Raw genomic sequence first — 21,008 nt, forward strand, 5'->3', positions numbered from 1 at the left:
AGAGGCTGCCTATAATCAGATATTGCATGTGGACATAATTGTCATCACCACACAACTCAGGAAATTAAGGTCATTAGTGCACTTGTTTGGGCCTGTTTCTAAGATACATGGTGTGATGGAGGGAAAAAAGAGAAAACTCTAGATCCTTAAAGTCAGAGAAAGACAACTAGCCATAAAACCGTAGTTGTGTTGAGGATGACCAGTCACAAGGCCCTCCAAGGTCCTAAAAAATATTGGGCTCAAGTTACCAGAAGAAGCTGAGGGAGGTAAGGGAGCGCGGTGCTCTTTGCACTCAAACGACCATAACTCTCACAAGGCCAGAGCCTCTGTCACTAGATGATGTCCTGGTTGGTGCTCCCCATCACCTCTCAGATAAGTTCCCAGTGACAGCTTCCATTAACATTCCTGCCCAACCTGGCAGACAAGTACAAAAAGGTTAAGTGGGGTGGGGAAGCTGAATCAGTTTGAAGGTCTAACAAGAAAAAACAGAGAATATGGTGATGGCTAGAAAAGACCTTGAGAGGGAAAGGAGGGAAGAGGGTGAAGACCAGGAAGTAAGGGGCTACAGGACTGCAGGAGGGATCTGGAACTCTTTTTCTTGTCTGTTTGCAGAAGCAGGCCATTTGAGATTATTGTTGCAATGTCACAAGTACTAATTGTTGTCAGTGTGAAGATGTTTCGGTTTAGTTTATGCATAAAAAGCTAGTAGTTGTAGTTAGCGGGTGTATGTTTTATCAAAATAAATGAAAGTCAGTGCAGTCTAAGTATAACTGTACTCCTGCCAAGGAGTACAGTTATACTGTATTGTATAGTATAGCATAGTATAGTATAGTGTAAGTATGGTATAAGTATAGTATAGTATAGTAAAGTATAGTGTATAGCATAGTAAAGTATAGTATAGTATAGTATAGTATAGTACAGTACAGTACTGTGGAGGAACAAAATCAATGGTGCACTCCATACATAATAACTGCACACAATCAAAGTTGTTAGAGATGTGAATAGATTACACAACTTTTAAGTCAGACCGCTTTTATAAATTGGTACAAAAGGAAATAGAGTGACATGAGCAGTGTTGAAGGAATGTGGAATAAATGGGTTCAACCCCTGAGGTTCAGATTCAAGGACTGGACTAGCTGACAAGCTGCATCACTTAGCTCTCTGTATGTGGAGGAACAGAGCAGGGTTAAGCTTTGCATAATTAAGCAATATTCAAACTGACACACAAACTGTCATATCACAAGGTTATAAATTATAGCTTCAACACAGGCAGAAAAGAAGCTTAGTTTTCACACTTAGAGTAAATTCAACATTAATGAAGGTTGTGAGTGCTACATGCCATTCTTCATGGAGCCTTACTTCACACCTCAACTCCCCCAGTCTGGTTCCCATTGAATGATTCTGTTAATTACTTCACATTTTACTTTGCCAAAGTTGTGAGAAATCTCACTGACTGCCATCACTGTCACACCCAGACTCCTGTAACAACTATTGGCTTGATGAATTGAATCTTATCCTAGTCCCCAAGTACTAATCTTCAAATCAGTTTAAAACGCAAATGATAAAATATGTAATATTTCTTATTCCTTTTATACTCATCTTTCCTCTCAATATTTTCATGCTCCATATTGCTGTTTTATTTGCACACTAGTTTTCACTTCTGTATTATTTATGAGTGTGTGCTGGAGAATTTTTTGCGACAAAACCTTACCCAGTGTGGGTTCACAAACTGACCAGGGCAACAGTGTGCCCTGGGAAAATGTGTATGAAGCACAAGATAAGAAGGGGAGTCGATGTGGAGGAGATTTTGTTGGGGGTAAGAGGCTTTACCAGAAAGAAGGCATATCGCACCAATTGAGCTGTGAAGAACCTAATGGGCTCTTATTCTCTTCCCACGCCCACAGCGTGTTTTCTAAGGGGCACTCAAGCAATGAAACACATATTGGTTTGGCTACTGGTACAGAACTTCAGCCAACTCACTTTACTCTGCCTATTCAGCATCTGCATAAACGACGGTTAGCCTCCATGCAGCTCGACAACTGGCAGAGTATGAATCAGTAACCAAACTTTAATGATTTTAGGAGTCGGTGATTGATCTTACTTGCTGGAGCAGCAATAATGAGAGATGAAAGACAGATGCATGGCTCACAGACAGACAGTGACTCTGATAAACTAAGTGGTGGGATGAGCCACCACAAGATGTTTGTTTCCGTCAGCAAAAAATACAAGTTATTTGACTTACAGAAACAACAGATATATAAATAGGACAACTGCTGCAAAGCACAAGTTGAAATAAAGCAGCAAAATAGTTTGCAAAATTTTTACTACTGAAATAGAGACGTAGGAGAGCCAGTTCTCTGGATAAGACCTAACTATATTAAATTATATGTGCATAATTAAAGACAATTTACACAGTCTTCTGCGTTACACAGTGAGTGTCTAGATTATGCCTTCTAATTTGTTAAAATAAAACTCCAAACCCTGATTACCTTATGGAGGGAAGCCAACTGTTTTGATTTCGCTGTGAGATGTTTGATCTCACTGTGTGGAATGTGGCGACCTTTGATCCAGTGACAACATTCAATTAGATAAGGTTAAGTAAATTGACCTTCTCCATTCCTGCTACTCAGTCCAAAGCTGGATAAAGGGTAAACAGCTTGTAAGAATGCCATTTCACAGTCAAACCCTACAGAACATGTACAAAGTGTTTCTGGTTTAAAACGACTTGTGTTTCTCTTGTTCTGCAATTATGCTTGACGAATTAATAATCTCAGTGAAGGTAAATTTTGGTTTTCAGGTGTTATATTCACTCAGTAAGGCTACTTTGAAAAATATGAGTCTTACAAATTGTGAGAAAATCTCCTTTAAAGAGATTTTAAAATCTAGTTACATGTTAGTGGGAGGTGATTAGGGAGATTTGCCAGTTACCATGTACAACAGATAATTTTTTTTCTTACAGTGACTAGGTCACATTAAACTTCTCTAGTTTTAAGTTAGAAATAAAGTTATGCCTATTTGTTAATTGGCAAGAGAGTGAAAATATTTTTCTTTTGTTTTCAAATTTAAAAAATTATAAACCAAGAGCTTAAAAATATAGCAAGTGGAGTTTTCTTTTTTCTTAAAGACATTTCACATGTCATCCAAAGGTTTCTTCAGTTCTGAACATGGGTTATAAGTTAGAGTCCAAACTACAATATTATCTAAGTACTCAATTTTGTCATCTTCTGGATGATTGAGAATATACCCCATCATACATACACTAAGGCTCGCATTATTTGAGTCAAAGTGTGTTGGCTATCCTTCCACAAACTTCTTACATTTTATTGGAGTTATAACCCACTAAAATTATGAAAACAAGACAAACAATATTTTGTTTGCTAAATATCAATTCATTGGTGTTTTGTTGCAAAGTGTCCAAATTATTTTTCATTGCTAAAAGTTAAATTCACAATAAATGTGATAAAACAGTTAACATTTTTTAACTGTTACACCAACCATTGTATGTATTATGGAGCCTTTGCAAAGATATTCTTAATGAGACTGATTAGTTTCCATCATCTCTACTATCACACAGTATAAAAGGCTAATTGCCTCTACTTTTTCCTCAGACACTGCCCTACCAAGACCACAGCTTATAGAAGTTAAACTGCAGTGACCCAGAATGACCCATTTTCACACTCAAAACCTAAGTCTTCGTTTCTGACTCACCTGCTAATTTAGGATTAGGCTTCTAACTACCACAAAGTACTTGTTTAAAACTTCTGTGGAAAAAAAATTTAAATATTTGTAGCAAATTTTGATTTATCAGCCAAAATCCAGTATCTCAAAACAGTGATAACAATGGAATCCATTTATTTGGAAAACCATCTTCAACTTAACTGTGGGTTCAATTGCAGATGAGCAGCATAGCAGGATGATTATATATTGTTACCTGATGTTGAGCATCTTTTACTCCTGCACAGCTTTAGCTCAAAAGAAGTTTTAAATAATCTATAGATCTATAATTATTATTGCTCATCTCACAGGAACAGTAAATGTACATTCACAAACACATGCTGTGGTTGCAGCAGCATGTCTGCTCCATATAAATTGTTGAATAATCAACAATCCTTGGCAGTTGTGAATGCTTTAATCAAAGGACAAATATTAAACATTTTAAACTTAAGACTGAATCTCTTTCTCCACATCTGTGGAGATGCTAAAGTCAACCCTTCATGTAATTAAAAATTTCCACTTCAAGGTTGGTGGATTTGATCAAACTCTGTAAAAGTCTATGTCTGGGTTTTAAGCTTCTGTTTGCAAACAGCAATAGAGAACTACTGTCATCTACTTTAAAGTTAACAGAAAATTTAACAGGTACAGTCTGGGAGCTTTCAGAAAAAAACTGTGCAGAGCAGAGTTGGCAGCCGTTTTAGGCCAAGACAACTCTCCAACGTTAACCATGTTCTAGCTTCAGCTTTCATTCCCTTGTTTCTCGTTTCTATTCATGTTCCTCAGCCTCACGCTCCAGACAGACTTTAAGCTCTGTGAGAGTGGTCTTAGTAGCCCAACACTTCACAGATGAACAGCTCCAGTAATCGGCCATGATTTATCCCAACAGCCAGCTCTGAGTTGGTTCCCTTGGGTCTAATCTCCACATTATCTGCCTTGCTTGAAATACACACTAAATGCCGAAACATGACCAGAGTGGGAGCGGTGAAGATTGGTCTGGTGAAGAAATGTCAAAAAACTTTAAACATAAAAAAATGAATGATCCAGTTAAAAACAATTGTAAATCTAATATTCTCTGAAGCATATCTGCATGGTGCATTCACTTTGTTTACTATCTGAATTCAAACTACAGGCTGATCAGTCACAACAGCAATTTGAGTTGGCTGAACCTCTTGTTATTTATCAACCATAAATATCTTTTCAAAACATGGTTGGTTATACAATATGCAAAGATGAACTTATATTTATGCATCACTCAGAGATATAGCCTTATTTATCTCGCCATGTCTTACTGCTATGTATGCTTACACGCTTTAAAATATCATCTTGAAACCAGCATATCACACTAGCCCTTTTGGTGCAATTGCAGAATAATGGCAATAAGTTGTCAGATATTCATTCAGTTGAGAGTAAGTTTGAGCTGTATACAGTATATGTAGTCAGGAAGTGAAAAAACATTTTGCATCCTAGAATCAAGCCTCTAACAACTCCCTGGAGCTACACAGGGAACTCCCTAGGGACTCAGAAAGCATTGTAAATTTAAATCTAAATTACTACTACACAGGAGTATGTAGAGAGTTCATATTTTAAGACATTGGAGGAATTGCTTATTTGTAGAAATGAAGATGGCCTCCTCCTCAGAGGGATTTTAGCAGCCTTGTAAGCCATGTATTTGTCATCAGAACCCACCGCAGCCAGAAAGCTGAAGAAGTTAGTAAAACTATTTGTAATCACTATATGGACTATTCAGTTTCTGTGGGTTTTATGCTCTACTTTAATACATTGATTATGTGTTTTACCTGCCAGAAGGAAACAGACACTATCCCGTCATTAATGTTGAACATTTTGACATCAGGGAGCAAGCTCCCGTTAGTGACTCAAATGTCCAAACCAGACAAAGCAGAAACAATGCAGATTAGTGAGAAGCAGACAGAAGCAGCTCATGTGGAATACACTGCTACATGTGACACACACCAGAGAGTGGTATTATAACATAACCATTTACATTCTCTAATATCTAGGGGGATGGACTCTGAGCACTTGAGAATACTTGGGTTATATTGTTTCAATAAATAATATCCACCACTAGGAATTCACTTATTACTTAGGTTTTTATCATAGGTCACAATCTGTCTTATTTTGTTAGTCAACTAACCCAAACAGTGATGAGCATTTAAATAAATTAAAATGGGTATTTTATGTAACCAGTTTTCATTCAGTAATAATCTATTAAATTATGTTTGAGCCTCTCTTTTTTACCATTTCATTTGTGCTTGCAAAAAAATGCATGAACTGAACCCCAGTGGTTTCATACAATAGTACAAGGTGTTTACGAGTACAAAATGGAAGTAAGAAGAGATGACAAGTTAATGTGTTGGTGTAAAATGGGGGTTTGAACTGACAAATGGGAGAACCGTCACAGGACAAATTTAAGAAGAGGAAACTGTTTTCAAAGTAAAAGAGGTCAAAAGCACAATTTAATGCCTTACATCATAGAGGCACCTCTGAATACAAATGTACTGCTTATTGAAAATGTGTATATGGAATTGTGTTTGTCTGCTGATAGTGGAAATTAAAATTATTTGTTCCAACACTTGTGCCAAAACAAGCAAAGCACTCAAAACTAAAGTCATTTCCAGTGTCATTAGTCCTATATCAAACAATTTTCAGACTAATTGTGCGCTGAAATAAAGACAATAAATAAATAAACAACTTTCATAATGAGCTAAGGAAAGTGATCATGATGTGCTGCCCATCCTAGTTTCTTCTGCACAACAACATATTTTGACACTTGTAGCATTCCATGCGAACTGGCTGGAAGAGTTGGCAAAAATAAATGCATCACTATGTATGGGTTTATAATTAAAAACAACTTTGTCTATTTCAATTTGTTTCTGCCTGCACTTTCAAACGCTTGGAAAGGTCAAAATGCACTGCTTATGTACCGATCTCTGGTGCATTTAAATGGCTTGACAGTGATGTGCACAAAAGTAGTGTACTGTTTTCAAAACTGTCTCTGGAAGAGCACACCTCTACCATTAATTCCTTTGCGAGGCAGGCCTATGAAAGGAGGGAGAAAACTACACACAAGCTGCATGTGGAGCATTAACTGGTAAAACAAAGCCAGGATCACCAGGGTGCAGTGGGCTGGCTGGCTTGCTGACATCCTCGTGATTCATATACAGAACATTTTTAATTGGGGTAGTCCTGAGGCATTCATGTTTATGACTATTTATGACATGAAAATTGTTATTCAGATGGTTTGCATTCAAAGGTTCGACTGTATTTTTAAACGCACTTGAACCAACATGTAATGACTTAATGGCACAGCTCTCTTGTGGCCATCTTAAAAGTTGAAAACTAAACTTGTTATGAACTGAAACTACAAGCACCTCAGCAGCAGAACCTGGTCTTACGCCGGCAAAAAAAAAAGTAACAACCACAAGGGCTGAAGGTATTTTCTGCCGAAATATGTCATGCTCTTACAGAGCAGAGCAGCTTTAGAGACTGAAGGAAGACATACTCAATATTAAGCAGGAGGTTTTAATCTTTTTGCCTGACAGGTAAATGTATGTACCGCCAAGAACTGTCTGAAAAAGATATTTATCTTTCATTTATTCAGAAACACTTCAGGGTATATTTGGTCAGGACCCAACTTTATGAACAAAGGGTTTAACAGATTGCCACATGGGGATTTTCAAAAGCATACAAGAAATGTATTTTTAGTAGCATTATGTCTACTGAAGATCCATCAGCAACAAAAAGTTCAGGCAGCAGCTTAAAGACATCAGGCTGCTGCCTGAGACAAAGCCAGAATGTTGATTTAACACTCTATGGAGTGAGAGGACGCATACAGAGGAGGGGAAAATAACATGATAGATGGACATATAAAACTACGACAGGCTTCTGAAAGATTGTAATGGAGTAGCCTACCAAGGGAGATCCTGTGTCAGTTCACACTCCATCTACAGAGTCAGTCCTCCATTACAAAAAGCTTTGGTTTCACAGTGAAAGAATTTGCATAGCTTTCCTCTACATATACGTGTGTCCATGTATCAATGAGGATAATAGAGTGTCTGTGAGCTGCATGTGTGAAATGGTCCGATCAAAGTAAGGAGGCAGTCATTCCCACCTGCTCTCATTAGTCTTAGGGTCCTACATGCCCAGAGCAGAATAAGGTACCACCTGTTTCTGACTGCTCTGGCTAGATCCCTCAAGACACTTAAATCAATGCACACTACGAACACACCCAACCATACAAGTCAGTGTGAAGAATCAATGAAGATTAAACAATCCATGCTATTTAAGAGGAAATTGTTTTCCCTTAAAAGTATGTGTGCTACATATGCAACACTGGTAGCAGTAAGTATTGAGTTGACAGACTGCATAAAGACATTGACTTTTTTTTTTTTTTTTTTTTCAGATTTTTAAAACTGGAGGGAAAAAAAGTATCATGTATATCTATGAAGGAACTAAATGTGATCATAATTATAGAGCCAAAGAAATTCTCAAAGGACCATCCATATTCGTGTTGCATTCATAATTCCTTTCAATATCTTTAAACTGAGATTAAAGATCACTTTGTTGCCCCATTCCCACAGATCCTATGGTATGGAAAAAACATCAAAACAGGAGGGGTTTATAGGGAACATCTTTAACATTTGCTCCGTTCACAGTGTGCTTGATTAAATGTAACATTTTAGGATCCCAGAGTTCTGAGAAAAGCATAAATCATTCTCTCGCAGCTGCTGGTGTGCCTAGGGAAAACACATGCTATTCCCCTCTTTCCCTTTCTCTCTGATCATAAGCCCACCCGATTTGTTGGTCCCTCAACTAATGAAACTCATAGTGAAGGGTGTGTGTGTGTGTACTGGTAGTGGACACCTGCAGGTTGCTGCTACTCAAGAGGTTCTGGAAAACCATGGCTCTGACCTTTAGTGCCTCTACTCTAACCTCACCTTGGTTTTCTCAATCATCAGTAACAAAGAGAGAAGCCGTCAGCCAGTTACTGTCCAGCAAACAACGATTAACAGAGTCAATTACGTTCTCTTTAGTGATGTACAAAGCGGTTAATTTTTGACTTTTTCGAAAGAGAAACTCTTAAAAAAAACATATACATATATATCACTATTAAGAACAGTAGAACAATTTAATTTGAAGACAACGCATAACTGACCTTGTAAATTAAAAAAATGCTTAAAGGCAATTACACATCCTCCAAAGATAATTTCTCAGAGGACATTTCAAACCAGAGCTGTTTGGGCCTTAAGCATCAACAGTTGAGCCTTTAATTGTGTTCAATTTATTAGAACGTTCCAACCTCAACTCAATTAAATGAAAACAGATTCGTCTCAATCTGCAGGAGTTCTGCAAGTGTACCAGGACTTCCTTTAACCACCAATCCAAAACCCCAACCCACTCCCTTCATTTTCTAAGTAAACTGGAATTTTGTTTTAAGTCACTGGTAAACAACGAGACAGAAAACAGATGTCCCTGGCCATATTTCCAAACTACTCAGTCTTTCAATAAAAAGATTAAAATAGGAGGGATTGCAACATGATTAAAATATTTGTCCAAGTTCCTACTTAAATGTGCCACCAGAAAGTCAACAACTGGCACCATCGCTGCTTTTACATGGGCAATTTACGTCTCATTTGTGATTTGTCTTACAAGTGTTTCACAGGGGAACCAATGCAAAAAGACATGCATGCTGCAAATGTGGATAATATGTATATCAGACCAGGAAAATTATAGAAAGTGGAATCCTAGTGATGGAAACATTTTTCATTTTTAATTAATTGAAAATATAATGAATGGAGTTAAAAGATCCTTAAGAAAAGTGCTGGTGATATCTCTAAGAAATGACAGAACACAGGTCACACGTATGAACGGAGGTGAAACACTAAAAACAAGACCTTAACTAACTGCACTCACATTTTCTAAAACATGAACGTACAAATTAAGGTTTATCAGTTCTATTGCTTGAGGAGAGTAAAATAAATATAAGACATTTAAATGACAAAACAATTGCATTTCAATATGACAGTTTCCACAAAGTAAAAGTAATTCAGACAATGAAAGTCGATTAGTGAAAGTCTATTGCAGAATATTTTATCACAACGGTTATAGTGAAAGAAAGGCTTACTTTAGTTTGCTTACCCAGATCCGAAGGTTTATGTATACATTAACATACACCAAGTAATCTCTTGACTTTGAAATGTCACAATCACTTAATCTCCTAAATTGGCTCTCTAGTAGCAAAGAGAATGAATTCTAAAAGGCTGCAGCCTTTTAGTTTTTTTTTTTTTTGGACCACCTTTCACCTCTGGCAGAACGAGGCGTTACATCTATCATTCCATAAACATTTCACTGATAGGCTCTCAGTCAGCTCTGGTTGACAGCAGGGACATGTGCACACACCAAAGGCTTTGATGTGGGGCTGAAAAGCCTAGAAAAACCAGACCTTTAAGTGGACATCTAAGACTGCCTGCACTCACACACAGGCTTTTCAGACTCTTCCAGCGCACGCACACACAGCAAAACAGAAACGGAGAGAAAAATTCTGGCCCATCAATTTGGGTGCCCCTTTATATGCCTGTATGGACAGGTGAATTTTATATAAAAGGACTTCTGGCACAAATTCAAATTTTGCACATGTACTCGAGCTAACATGTATGGTCAAGAAAGTTACACAGAACAATATAAAACAAAGTTACACCATTTGCTTTTTGGTAAAGACTACTTTAAATCAGATTACTAAACAATTACAAAATTCAATCATTAATGTGTTTAAAGAGAAATAAATGAAATTATAGACGTAGGTACAGAGAGTCCACATGATTAAAAAAAATAGGTATCTGGACAAAATGAAGAACGAAATAAAGACACTTTAAACAAAAAAGATTGGAAAAAAGAAGAGGCAATATAGAGAAGGATTGCAGAGCTCCACAGTTAAACATCTGCTGGGGATATAACTTTTTCTTTAGGGACTCAAAAGCCCAACTTCATCAACTTCATCTTTGGCCTCACTCTGTCCCTTTATGCTTCTATTCAGACTTCTGCTTTGTGTTTATGTCAGGTTTTAATATTCAAAAAATATGTCTTTAGTTTATGAGCCACTGCTTCGCTGAAGCAATATGCCTACTAAATCAAAGTAATAATCTGAAACCATGCACTAAACAGAATTTACCAGAATTCCTACATTTATCCAATGTCAATAGAGACAAAACCAACACTCTGTAAAAAAAACTGTACATTACTTTAAAAACTCTAGTATTTGTTACAGCTGCAAAACAAATGCATTTAATGGCACTGTAGAAATCAATCAAGTCTTGAAAAGAGGATGTTTTTTTTTTTTCCTTCCCATGTCTCTAGTTTTAAATGTGTGTATGCAGTTAGGTCTGTACAGGAACATAGTATCTAAACAACATTTCTACAACACTGGTGTCCCTCCTACAATCTGATTTCCCACCTCTACAGTCTAAAACCAACTCATCTTTGGAGCCAAATAATCGTTCTTTTACCTGAGTTCCTGCAATCATCTCCTTGCTGAGGCACTTGTACAGAAAATGCCAGCAGGTCCGGCGCCAATAAAGATTCGGGCTTGCGAATCTCATTAAGCCAGCGACTCATGTGGAGCTCTTTGGTGTCAGAAGGGCCCTGAATAAGTGGAACCAGCTTTTCCTTTATGCCCTCCTCTGAACCTGAAAGACAAGAGTTTAGGTTAAATCAAAATTCTTAGCTTGTCCTATTTCTGAGTTCCCAGCCAACAGCTGGCAGCATATCTAGTCTTTGACCTTTATTTGGAGCAACATAATTTGGATCCCAAGGTACCACTTTATCTAAAAACGTTTATCGATATGCTCCAAGACAGCATCTCTCTTCTATCTGTTGTTATTATTTTTATTTTCAATCCAGGACCAACTAGCTGCAAGGTAAAAGAGCTAATAGCTACAACCTTGTGCTGCATGTTATCACAGCAATTCAAAACAATCATAATACAATTATACTCTTACTAAAGCTTAAAACAAAGTCTGGAATGAAAAGGTAAAATAAAGTACTGCATAAAATTTGGGTCAAAATACCATGCATCATAAAAAGTAAGCATACAGTAAATTCCATGAGGAAAAATATGATGAACATTTGTAGCTTATTCCTTGTTGCTGAAAAGAAAAATACTCAATCCAAAAGTTGCAGGTTTGACTCCAGCGTTCTCCTGCCCAGGTTTATAAAAATGTGCATTTTTGGGGGGGCCTGTGTGGCTCTAGTATGAAGCTCTCTGATTGATATATATGGCTAAAAAGTGTTGCATAGATTCAGTCCATTCACTGTTTAAACGGTCAAAGCGAAACCAAACACTGTACTCTAAATGCAGGGCAGAATATTAGCTGTAATGAAACAGTGTCATCTTCTGCTAAAGTAGTGAATTATTTTATGCAGTGAATATTCTGTGAATCCCAGATATTAAAGTTACCAAAATTTATTATGCACGCTTTTATCTTTATATGTTTCTATAATTACAGCTGCATTACATCTAATCTAACCAGCATCATGTGTGCATTTTGAACTTGTGAACTTTTCGCTATGACACTATTTCAATAACATCCGTCCTATCAAAGACGTGACCACAGCCCAGCGACATCAGATCCGGGAGAAAACAGCGGCTGAATCAAATAGCTGGAAAGAAATCAAGATAAAATGTGGACTAAAGAAAAGAGAGGGATAGAGACAGACTGGAGCATGTAAAAGTATGACTTCAAGAAAGTAAAGGAAGAGTCTAGTCTGTCTCACTCTTTCCCTCCTACACAAGCAGTAAAGTTTTAACAGGGCACAGCTGTACACACCTGGGGTCCTGGCGCACACTTTTACAGCTCCCACAGTTCCTGAGGCACATTTCACCATCGCACGGCTGCAGAACTTCAGCTCCAGATTTTGGACCAAGCCCTCGAGAGTCGGTGACGGGCCTGGATATTTCACACCTAATAAAAAAAAATAAAAAAGTGAATATGAACTGCAGTCTTGCAACTTTAAAAAACTTCTTCTGTGGCTTTGTTTTTATCTGATTGGGTTTTAATTACAACTGACCAACCAGGTGCTATGTAACAAACAACTAACAAATGCATTTAAAAAAAGAATGTGTTTGGTAGTGGCTACTACAAACAAAAAGTACCTTTTCTTTCCAAGCGCATCATAATCATGTGCATATTATACTACATGCATACATTGAAGAGCCCAAAGATTAAAACTTAGTGATTTTAAAGGGTTTATATTTTTCAGAGAACTGAAACTAAAATTACTGTAAAGAGAAATAATTGCACCTACAGGACATATAATTAAAAATTACATCATCTAATCTTGTTTCCTAATAACTCAACAGTGCTAAAGAGTGTGAAACTTGCGGATTTGTGTGTGTGTGTGTGTGTGTGTGTGTGTGTGTGTGTGTGTGTGTGTGTGTGTGTGTGTGTGTGTGTGCGTGTGTGTGTGTGTGTGTGTGTGTGTCGGTGTGTGTGTGTGTGTGTGTGTGTTTGTGGTGGGAGAGTTTTCATACCAAAAGTAATTATGTCAATGTTTTTTATAGTCAGAAACCGTTTCAAGCACATAAAAGCAGAGGAAGGTTAAACACTAGCTGGATAACTGAAAAGCATTATAAAGTAAATGGTGTCCTCTGCCAAAAAGCCTGTTGAGAGAAGGGAGGAAGATCCATCCATCACCTGACACATTCTTCCACTGAGCTACAAACTGGCCAAGGGAAAGACACTGCATTCTTACATCACCATTTCCAACAAGACTTTACAGGATATTTCAAAACAATCCCCTCTTACAGTAATACCTCTTCATTTCCGACAAGCAGTCAACACTTTTTTTCTTACTGAGTTTACAGATGTTTTGGGTTTTTTGTAACATGTTGAACATGTGACTCTGAGATGAACAAATGTAAAATGCAGAACAAAATGCCACAAAAGAACAATAAGGTTAAACCAAGTAGAAGTTGCACAGGGAATAGAAAAAATTTAATTAAACGAAACAAAAGGGACGTCATTTAACTGGGGATTACTTCCCAACTGATTAATGTGACTGTTCTGTATGAATAAGGAGAAGAGCAGTACTGTGGACAGCTGTAAAAGACTGCAGGCAAAAATTTTGAAAGCAGTAACAGAAATCCTAATAATTTCTCTTCCATTGAGTTATTTTCCAACACATCCTCTTCTGTGTTTCATCAATCACCCAACATCAGAAATATCCCAGTAGCAAAATATTGAAATGCTGAAGAAGATGTTAGTTGGTTGTTCTGTTTTAGTTTAGAAAGCAAACAAAAAATGAAATAAAATCATATATTTGTTCCCCAAACTATATTCCTTATTTCAATTTGTATTTCTTTCCTTCAGGAGTTGATTATGGTCTGGACTAGAGCTGAAACGACTCCTCGAATAATTTCAGTACCTTGATTATTGAAATCCCTTGAGGAAAGTTTATCTGCCTCGAAGCTTCGTCAATTTATGTTTTATTATTTAGTGCACCATGTTCTGGGCGGGACATTATTAGTATTGTGCACCGGCTCTCACTTCTGCCTATGAGTTGTTGACAAAAGCTAAGTGTTAGCAGCATAATGTCCAGTTTTTGAGTTCAGTCTGTGGGGATTTCATTGATTAATGATAATGCCCGGGTTTTCATCGTTTTTGTGGGACTAATAACGCTCTGTCCTTAAAATAACTGGCATGATGCCTGGAGTACGGCAGCTTTTCTCCACCGGGAGCTGCTGGTTCAAAGCGAACAGTAACACTGGTGTTATGCTAGATATACCAGTAAATATTTTATCAATTTTTTTTATCCAATTACTCAATTAATCGTAAGAATAATCGACAGATTACTCGATTACTAAAATATTCATTTTCAACAGCCCTAGTCTGGACTTCATACATTTCCCCCAAATGTCACTTTAATGTCAAGTGACTCAGCTGAGAACACAGGCTGGTTTGTTTGGCTTGGAAGGGTTTTCCTCTCTAGGAATGCAAGATATACAAAGTTTAGTTGGGGAACCATGACCAAAAAAAAAAAAAAAAGAAAAAAAAGAAACAAGATTAAAAAAAAACAACTCATTTGGCAATGAAGCTTGAAACTCCTAATTTGAAACAGTAAAAGTTTCTGATCTTAATGCATAAAAACAGTGGAATGTTCAACCAATACATTCCAGTGGTACTAATAAAGTACAATACATTAATGCAAAATATTTTTTAATTCCAAGATGAAATGACAGCAAACACCAGATGAAACGATCTCTTGGTGGTTTGAGTTGATTTCAACTGTAGCTCAAATGTAGTTTTATTGCAAGCACGCAGACATGGATGGCAGGATTTGAGTTGACCACAAATACCACACTTAACCAAGGGAATTGCTGGGAAATTGCTAAAATCCCTAACCACTGACTTCCCTTCTCTCTCTTTCAGACAAATTACCAATCAACCTCTTCACCTGCTGTCTGAGAGGCCCTCTATACGCCCAGATGGAAGATGGTAACGTTAATAACCCAGCTGAAGTCTCTCTGCCACACACTTTAACATACCTGCAAGTCAAACAGAACAGTACCGCATGTCGCCCTGGGATTTTGGCTGCTTACTCCTTTAACAGCTTCCAGTCTATTTAGGACGAAAGCAGTGGGAAGACATTCCAGCGTGGACATGTTTAAATCCAAATTAATAATGCGCTTCTATTAGACATTGTTTTTTTCTAAACTAAATTACTTTAATATATTTTGGAAGCATTAGTCAGCTGCTAGTAAACAACAGATGCTTTTTATATTATCAAAGTAAATGCATAACTGTCATTAAAAACTAGTAGTACGCTGAAGCATTAAGACCATATCTGTGATTTGTCCATGTAACTTTTCAGTATTACATTAGTTTAATACGTTGTGATTTGTTTTGTATTCCACTGGATATAACAAACAAACACACAATCAAAGTCATAAGACCAGAGAAAGAGTTAGAAGGACTCACATTTAGCACATTTAGCATTTTCCAGTTTAGGAACTGGGAGTCACCCAGTTCTAAGTGGAGCTACAAAATTCAAAAACAAAACCGGAGAATGGAGCTAAAAACTGTCTGTTCATCTGCTGGCCAACAGTCCATAGAACCAAAAAACCTAAAAGCAAAACTAAAAGTATCCCAAAATGATTCTGGAGTGAGGAGCACAACAATATTTTGTTGATTAATAGTGATGCTTCATGCAACGCTTACAGGAGAATTAGGGATCACTTTTCAATGTGTCAAAGGTGACTACATGAAGGGCATTCATGAAATCTGATTTTGCAAGAATCTCTCATCATCCTTTAAGAAACATTTTCTACATGATTTAGATCAGAGAGATATGTAGGATAATCCTAAAGACGAAGATTTTTCTCCTGGGAGAAGCCCAGAACTGTAGTGTTCTGTTGAAAGATCCAGTCATCGTCGTAATGACGAGGGCTCTCAGTCAAGCGATCCACATAGTTAACCACATTTGTTAGTTCCTTTGAAGAAAAAAAGCTTCTGGATTGCGAGTGAGCCCCCCGCCCCCACTGTTTTGTACAGACATCATCTCAAGGGGGATTTCCCTCTCATGCCATCAATGTTGGAAACCATGAAAACCATCAAAAGTGAGTTTTCTTGTCTGAAAATTAAACTTGCCACCACATTTGAATGTGCCATGTTTGGTCCTCCCTTGAAAAGTCCAACAACAGAATTTGTGGTGTAGGAGGAGATTTGAAGATTTTTCTGTTTTCTGTTCTTTAAAAACTTCTCTTCATTCAGGGCCGTAATCTGGGTCAAGTATCGGTTTTTACAGACCTCCTGTTCAATCCTTTGGTTCTGTGTAGGTGAAACTTTTTTTGTGTTTACCAATTAACTTTTTTTGTTCCCAACCACCCCAACCAGCCTTTTAGAGACTTTCCTCAGGACAACTAAAAGTTTTAAAACTGTGGTCTTAAACTATTAATCTGCTTTTTTAAATTAAGTTTTTAATAATTAGTCTCCAACATGCTGTGGATAAATAGCACCAGGGGTATCACGATAACACATCCCTTCTGCCCACGTAGACGCCCTCAAGGGCACAGCGCACCTGCTGGGTTGGTAGCTGCTGAACAGGAGGAGGGCGTTGGGAAGTGGTGTGGGGGGCTCTCGAAAATGTTTTGTCCAGCTGTTGGACTATAAAAATGTGGGGTGAACAGGAAGAGTGAAAAAACAAGGGTTGGTAATTTTGTCAGCTTGAACAATGGCATTCTGTGTGTCGTATGTGTGCAAGGTGCATGTGTGTGTGTAACACAACCAGACGTGTGTCTGTTCGTCTCTGCGTGTTATTAAAAGACCAAGTGAATGTATGTGTGGCGCTGTTAGTTGTCAAGCAAAGGCAGGTGCAAGAGGTACATAAACACACAGCTAGGGGTCAGAGGCTACAGTACTCCGTCAGACAGAAAGAGGGCAACTGCCTGACTAAGCCTCGATGAGATGTGCTGTATGGTCCACTAGTGCCCATTATTCATGGAAGCCAAACATATATGACGGGAAAAGTATGATGTACACCTGTTCACATACATTGATATTAAAATCACAATTTGTGAATGAGTACAAAAAAAACAACAACCTTGTCAGCTATTTTACATCATTATTCAGCGAATGAGATCCACTGGATAAAAATAAAATAATTGAGAATTAACTCCTGTGAAGTGTCTTATGATTAGTCTGTCTCCTCTTTACTGAAGCGTCCTGAGTGTTTCTTTTTATTCCATATGGGACCTGGAAAGGCAGTGGCAGATTTTAAAAGCAGATCAGGAGCACTGCAAGTACTATGTTTGTTTTCTGCACTGTTTCCAGACAGCTGTCTTCCAGGCCTAAATGCTGGCACAAAAACTGCATTAATGCAATAATGCACTAATGATAAGCCAGCTGCAGGGGATGGTAAGCAACCACAACAACAGCTATGCTCATGTTTTCCTCTTTTCCTCTCTTGTGCTTTCTAAAATCACAACTATGCGAGTATTTATGGAATGACCAAGCCACATAAAAGATTTTCTGCCTGTTTACGTGTTTTCCATCTGTAAACCTCTTCAGTGAATGTTCCTCCACTAAGCACTCCTGACTCAACCATCGAGCTGTAGAGCTGAGGAACTTCCTTCAAAGTGTAAAAACCATAGTTCTCTTCCATGTAAGTCATCCGGATTGTGAACTTACACTTCAGACGTCTAAAAGTCTTAGTACAGAGTATAGATGGGAAATCAAATCAATTTTTCAAAGCATCAAGAATCAGACCTGGATTATTCTGACTTGATTAACAAACATCAGAACTCGATCATCTCAGAGTAAACATATGACCCAATTTTGACACAAAAGAAAAGGGAACTCAGAAGTGTGTAAGTGCAGAACCAGAAAAGTTTATGACAAGAGTCGCAGACACTGCTTCTCGAATCCACTGCAACAAAGCAAAAATGACTTAGGCAAGAGTTAAAGGAAATTAACAGGAGGAACTCTTAACTTGAATATGGCAGAGCTAAGGTACGTTTCAATTTTCTGCTACTATCAAGAATAGTCAGGAGTTGGGTTTTTTGGAACATGTGCCAATATTTTTCCCCTCCAGCTTGTGTTTCAGGATGTGATTGGTATGTTGATATCTACCATTGGACTGAAGAAATTCAAAGTGTAACACTAACTTATTCTGAGAAAAACAAGTTTGTTTTACTTCAAGTGAAAGTCATCAGTCCATAGTAAATGTATTAATTTCTTCTGTAACTGATGGCAAATGATTAGTAAGATGTACATTATTGCCAAACCATGATATGAAGGTAAATATAGAGAAGCTAGAGTACTACAACCCTCCAGCTTGGCATTGAGCCTAAAGCAACGAGGGGGCTGACAGAAAAAGAGGTAGACATAGACAAGTTGGGTAGCCTGAAAGCAGCCAGCTGAGCCATTAAGTGCTGATGCAGAAACAATAACTGTCTCTCTTAAGTCAGGAGGGGCTGTAGTAGAAGCAGTAAGTAGGAGCAGGTCTGTTGGCATCGTGCCCAGAACTGACACACAGCAGAAATACAGACACATGCAGGAGAGTGGGACAGGAAAAAAAGACAAGGCAAACCAGTAGTGATTTCTCCTGCAGTTAAAGCTCAGAGAAGAGCAGTTCTCATAGAAGTACTGCTTCTAATGTCACCAACTCTTAATATAGTTGAGATAATTGTCTTTTTAACTGTATTATATGTTTAGAATTTTAGTTAGTGGGCTTGTTAAAGAAAAAATGTCAAGTCCAAGTACAGCTAAATGACAGCCATGACACCCATCACTGTTGAGGCTTCACCAGCACTAAGAAATCACACACTGTTCTTGGATAAAGGAAGACAATGAGCCATTTATAAGAAAAGCCACAACAATCAACACAACCTCACACACACAGGTCTGCTCAAAGCACACTAGTTCTTCAAATAGTTGAAAACACTAAAACCACTGAATCAATCTAGACTGCAAAATGTTTTCACCAAAATATTCAATAAAAAACACAGTTGGGTGAATGTACATCGAAACACAGAGTCAAGCGAGCGAGTGTCTACAGACAAATGCATACAAATGTAAATGTGTTTTTCCCTAACTGAGAAAAGTACTGCCAGGCCTCGTTGAACAGAGGCTACAACAACTGCACAACTCAGTGCTTAGCACAATCATTGCAATAAAGGCAGTGATGGGGTCTAAGTGCTGGTGGTAGCACAAGCTGGAGGTCTAGTTTTCATAATTTCCATCCCTTCCAGGTGTTGCCTGCCTTTTTGTCTGTCCACTAAAACAGTGACATATGTTCTCTCTGCATTCAAACCATGGTTTTCCCTGCCACTGAATTACCACAATTAAGGAGGCTTCATGCGGAAGCAATTTGGCAAACACTAATGTGCCGAGGAAGCAAGGTTTGGCAGACATTGGGGTGGAACAGAGGAGTGTGTAGGGAAAAAATAAATTAAAAGTCACAGTGCCTGAGAGATAGAAATGTGACAGAACATATAGGGGGAAAAAAGGAAGAAAGGCTTTTTTTTTCTTTTTTTTTGCAAAATAGGTCATTCCTACATTGCCGTTTGGAGGGAATTAATTAACCAGTGGTGAGACAGTATTGGATGAGGATCAAGTATATTAGTAGTCCTTCCAGTAGTCCTTCCGTTACTCATATACTCAGCTTAATGCTGCCCTGACAAATTTGGCTATAAGAAACAAGGGCATTATAGCTTTGAAGTAGCAGCCAGGATAGAATGCCAGTGTGGTTCCACTGAGACAGATGCTCGAAACAACACACCACAGCTAATGACGATAAACCAGTCTCTTTATTGCTTAAAAGCAACTTGGAAATACTCTGTGCTCTCCCTCGCTTCAGATCTTAACACCCCTGTGTATCTATAAGTCATAAAGGCTCTACTACTTGTGCATTTTCTCTTGATGAGAGAAAACTAATAAAATAACAAGCAAAGCATTCTTGTTTACTAATAATCCATGGGGATCAATATTTATATCTAAGCTTTGAGGGAACTGCTGGGTCTGTGTGTGGTGGTAGCCAAGACTGAGGTTTTAGTACTGGTGAGGCACTTCAATGGGTGTTACAGAGGAAATTTATGGCCTTTTGACATGGAGCTATGTGCTCGGCTGGCACTAGTCACTACCCTCAGATGGGACCATTGGCTCTCAGCAGGGAGTCAGCTCTGTAGACACTACAAGATGAAATAAATACAAACAGATTTATTTCAGTCTGTCATTAATTTAGGACTTGGTAACATCCAGAGTCTGCTCCGGGTGCTTTAAAACATATTATTCTCACAGTGGATTTTGTTTCATGTCCTAGATGATTCATGTTAAGAACTCTTGAAAAATCTTTGCCATTAATCAACCAAACCATAAAAAAAGTTTATATGCTTTTAATTTTAAGAATCTCTTTTCAGATCAAAATAAAGGCTTCTGTTGAATTGGTTTGGGCTCTCATAACTCTTCCTTTTCGCCGATTTTTTCACATCTTTTGCTGTGCTTATTTAAATACTATCAAGAGAAGTGCAGGTACTGACACTGTAATAGTCAACAAGTCGTTACCTCTGATATTTTATAAACCAAGGCCACAGTACATAAATTTGCATAATATTTCTATTTACCTTTCCAAGACAAAGTTGTGAGCCACTACTGAATAAAACATTAAAACACATTTTGGTACCTTCTAAATGCTAGGAAAGGTGAGTGTGACTGAAATAGTACTATATAAGATGAGTCCATTTTTGTCTATTTCACATTTTGCACAAAATATTGAATCTCAGTCAT

The 21,008-nt window shown here is 37.8% G+C and overlaps 1 protein-coding gene across 2 annotated transcripts in view; it reads right to left on the bottom strand.

The window, feature by feature from the left end:
• The window catches only part of vps13b (vacuolar protein sorting 13 homolog B), a 298,354-nt gene that overhangs the window by 214,092 nt on the left and 63,254 nt on the right, over window positions 1–21,008 (bottom strand). For both annotated transcript variants that reach the window (XM_015003945.2, XM_015003947.2), the window contains exons 18-19: window positions 12,555–12,689; window positions 11,235–11,414 (exon numbers count right to left, since the gene is read on the bottom strand). In XM_015003945.2, the coding sequence (XP_014859431.2) occupies window positions 11,235–11,414; window positions 12,555–12,689 (315 nt within the window). The remainder of the gene's footprint in view (window positions 1–11,234; window positions 11,415–12,554; window positions 12,690–21,008) is intronic.

The sequence above is a fragment of the Poecilia mexicana genome, unplaced genomic scaffold (assembly GCF_051168715.1).
Source record: "Poecilia mexicana isolate PSO_F unplaced genomic scaffold, ASM5116871v1 scaffold_6, whole genome shotgun sequence".
Taxonomy (NCBI): domain Eukaryota; kingdom Metazoa; phylum Chordata; class Actinopteri; order Cyprinodontiformes; family Poeciliidae; genus Poecilia; species Poecilia mexicana.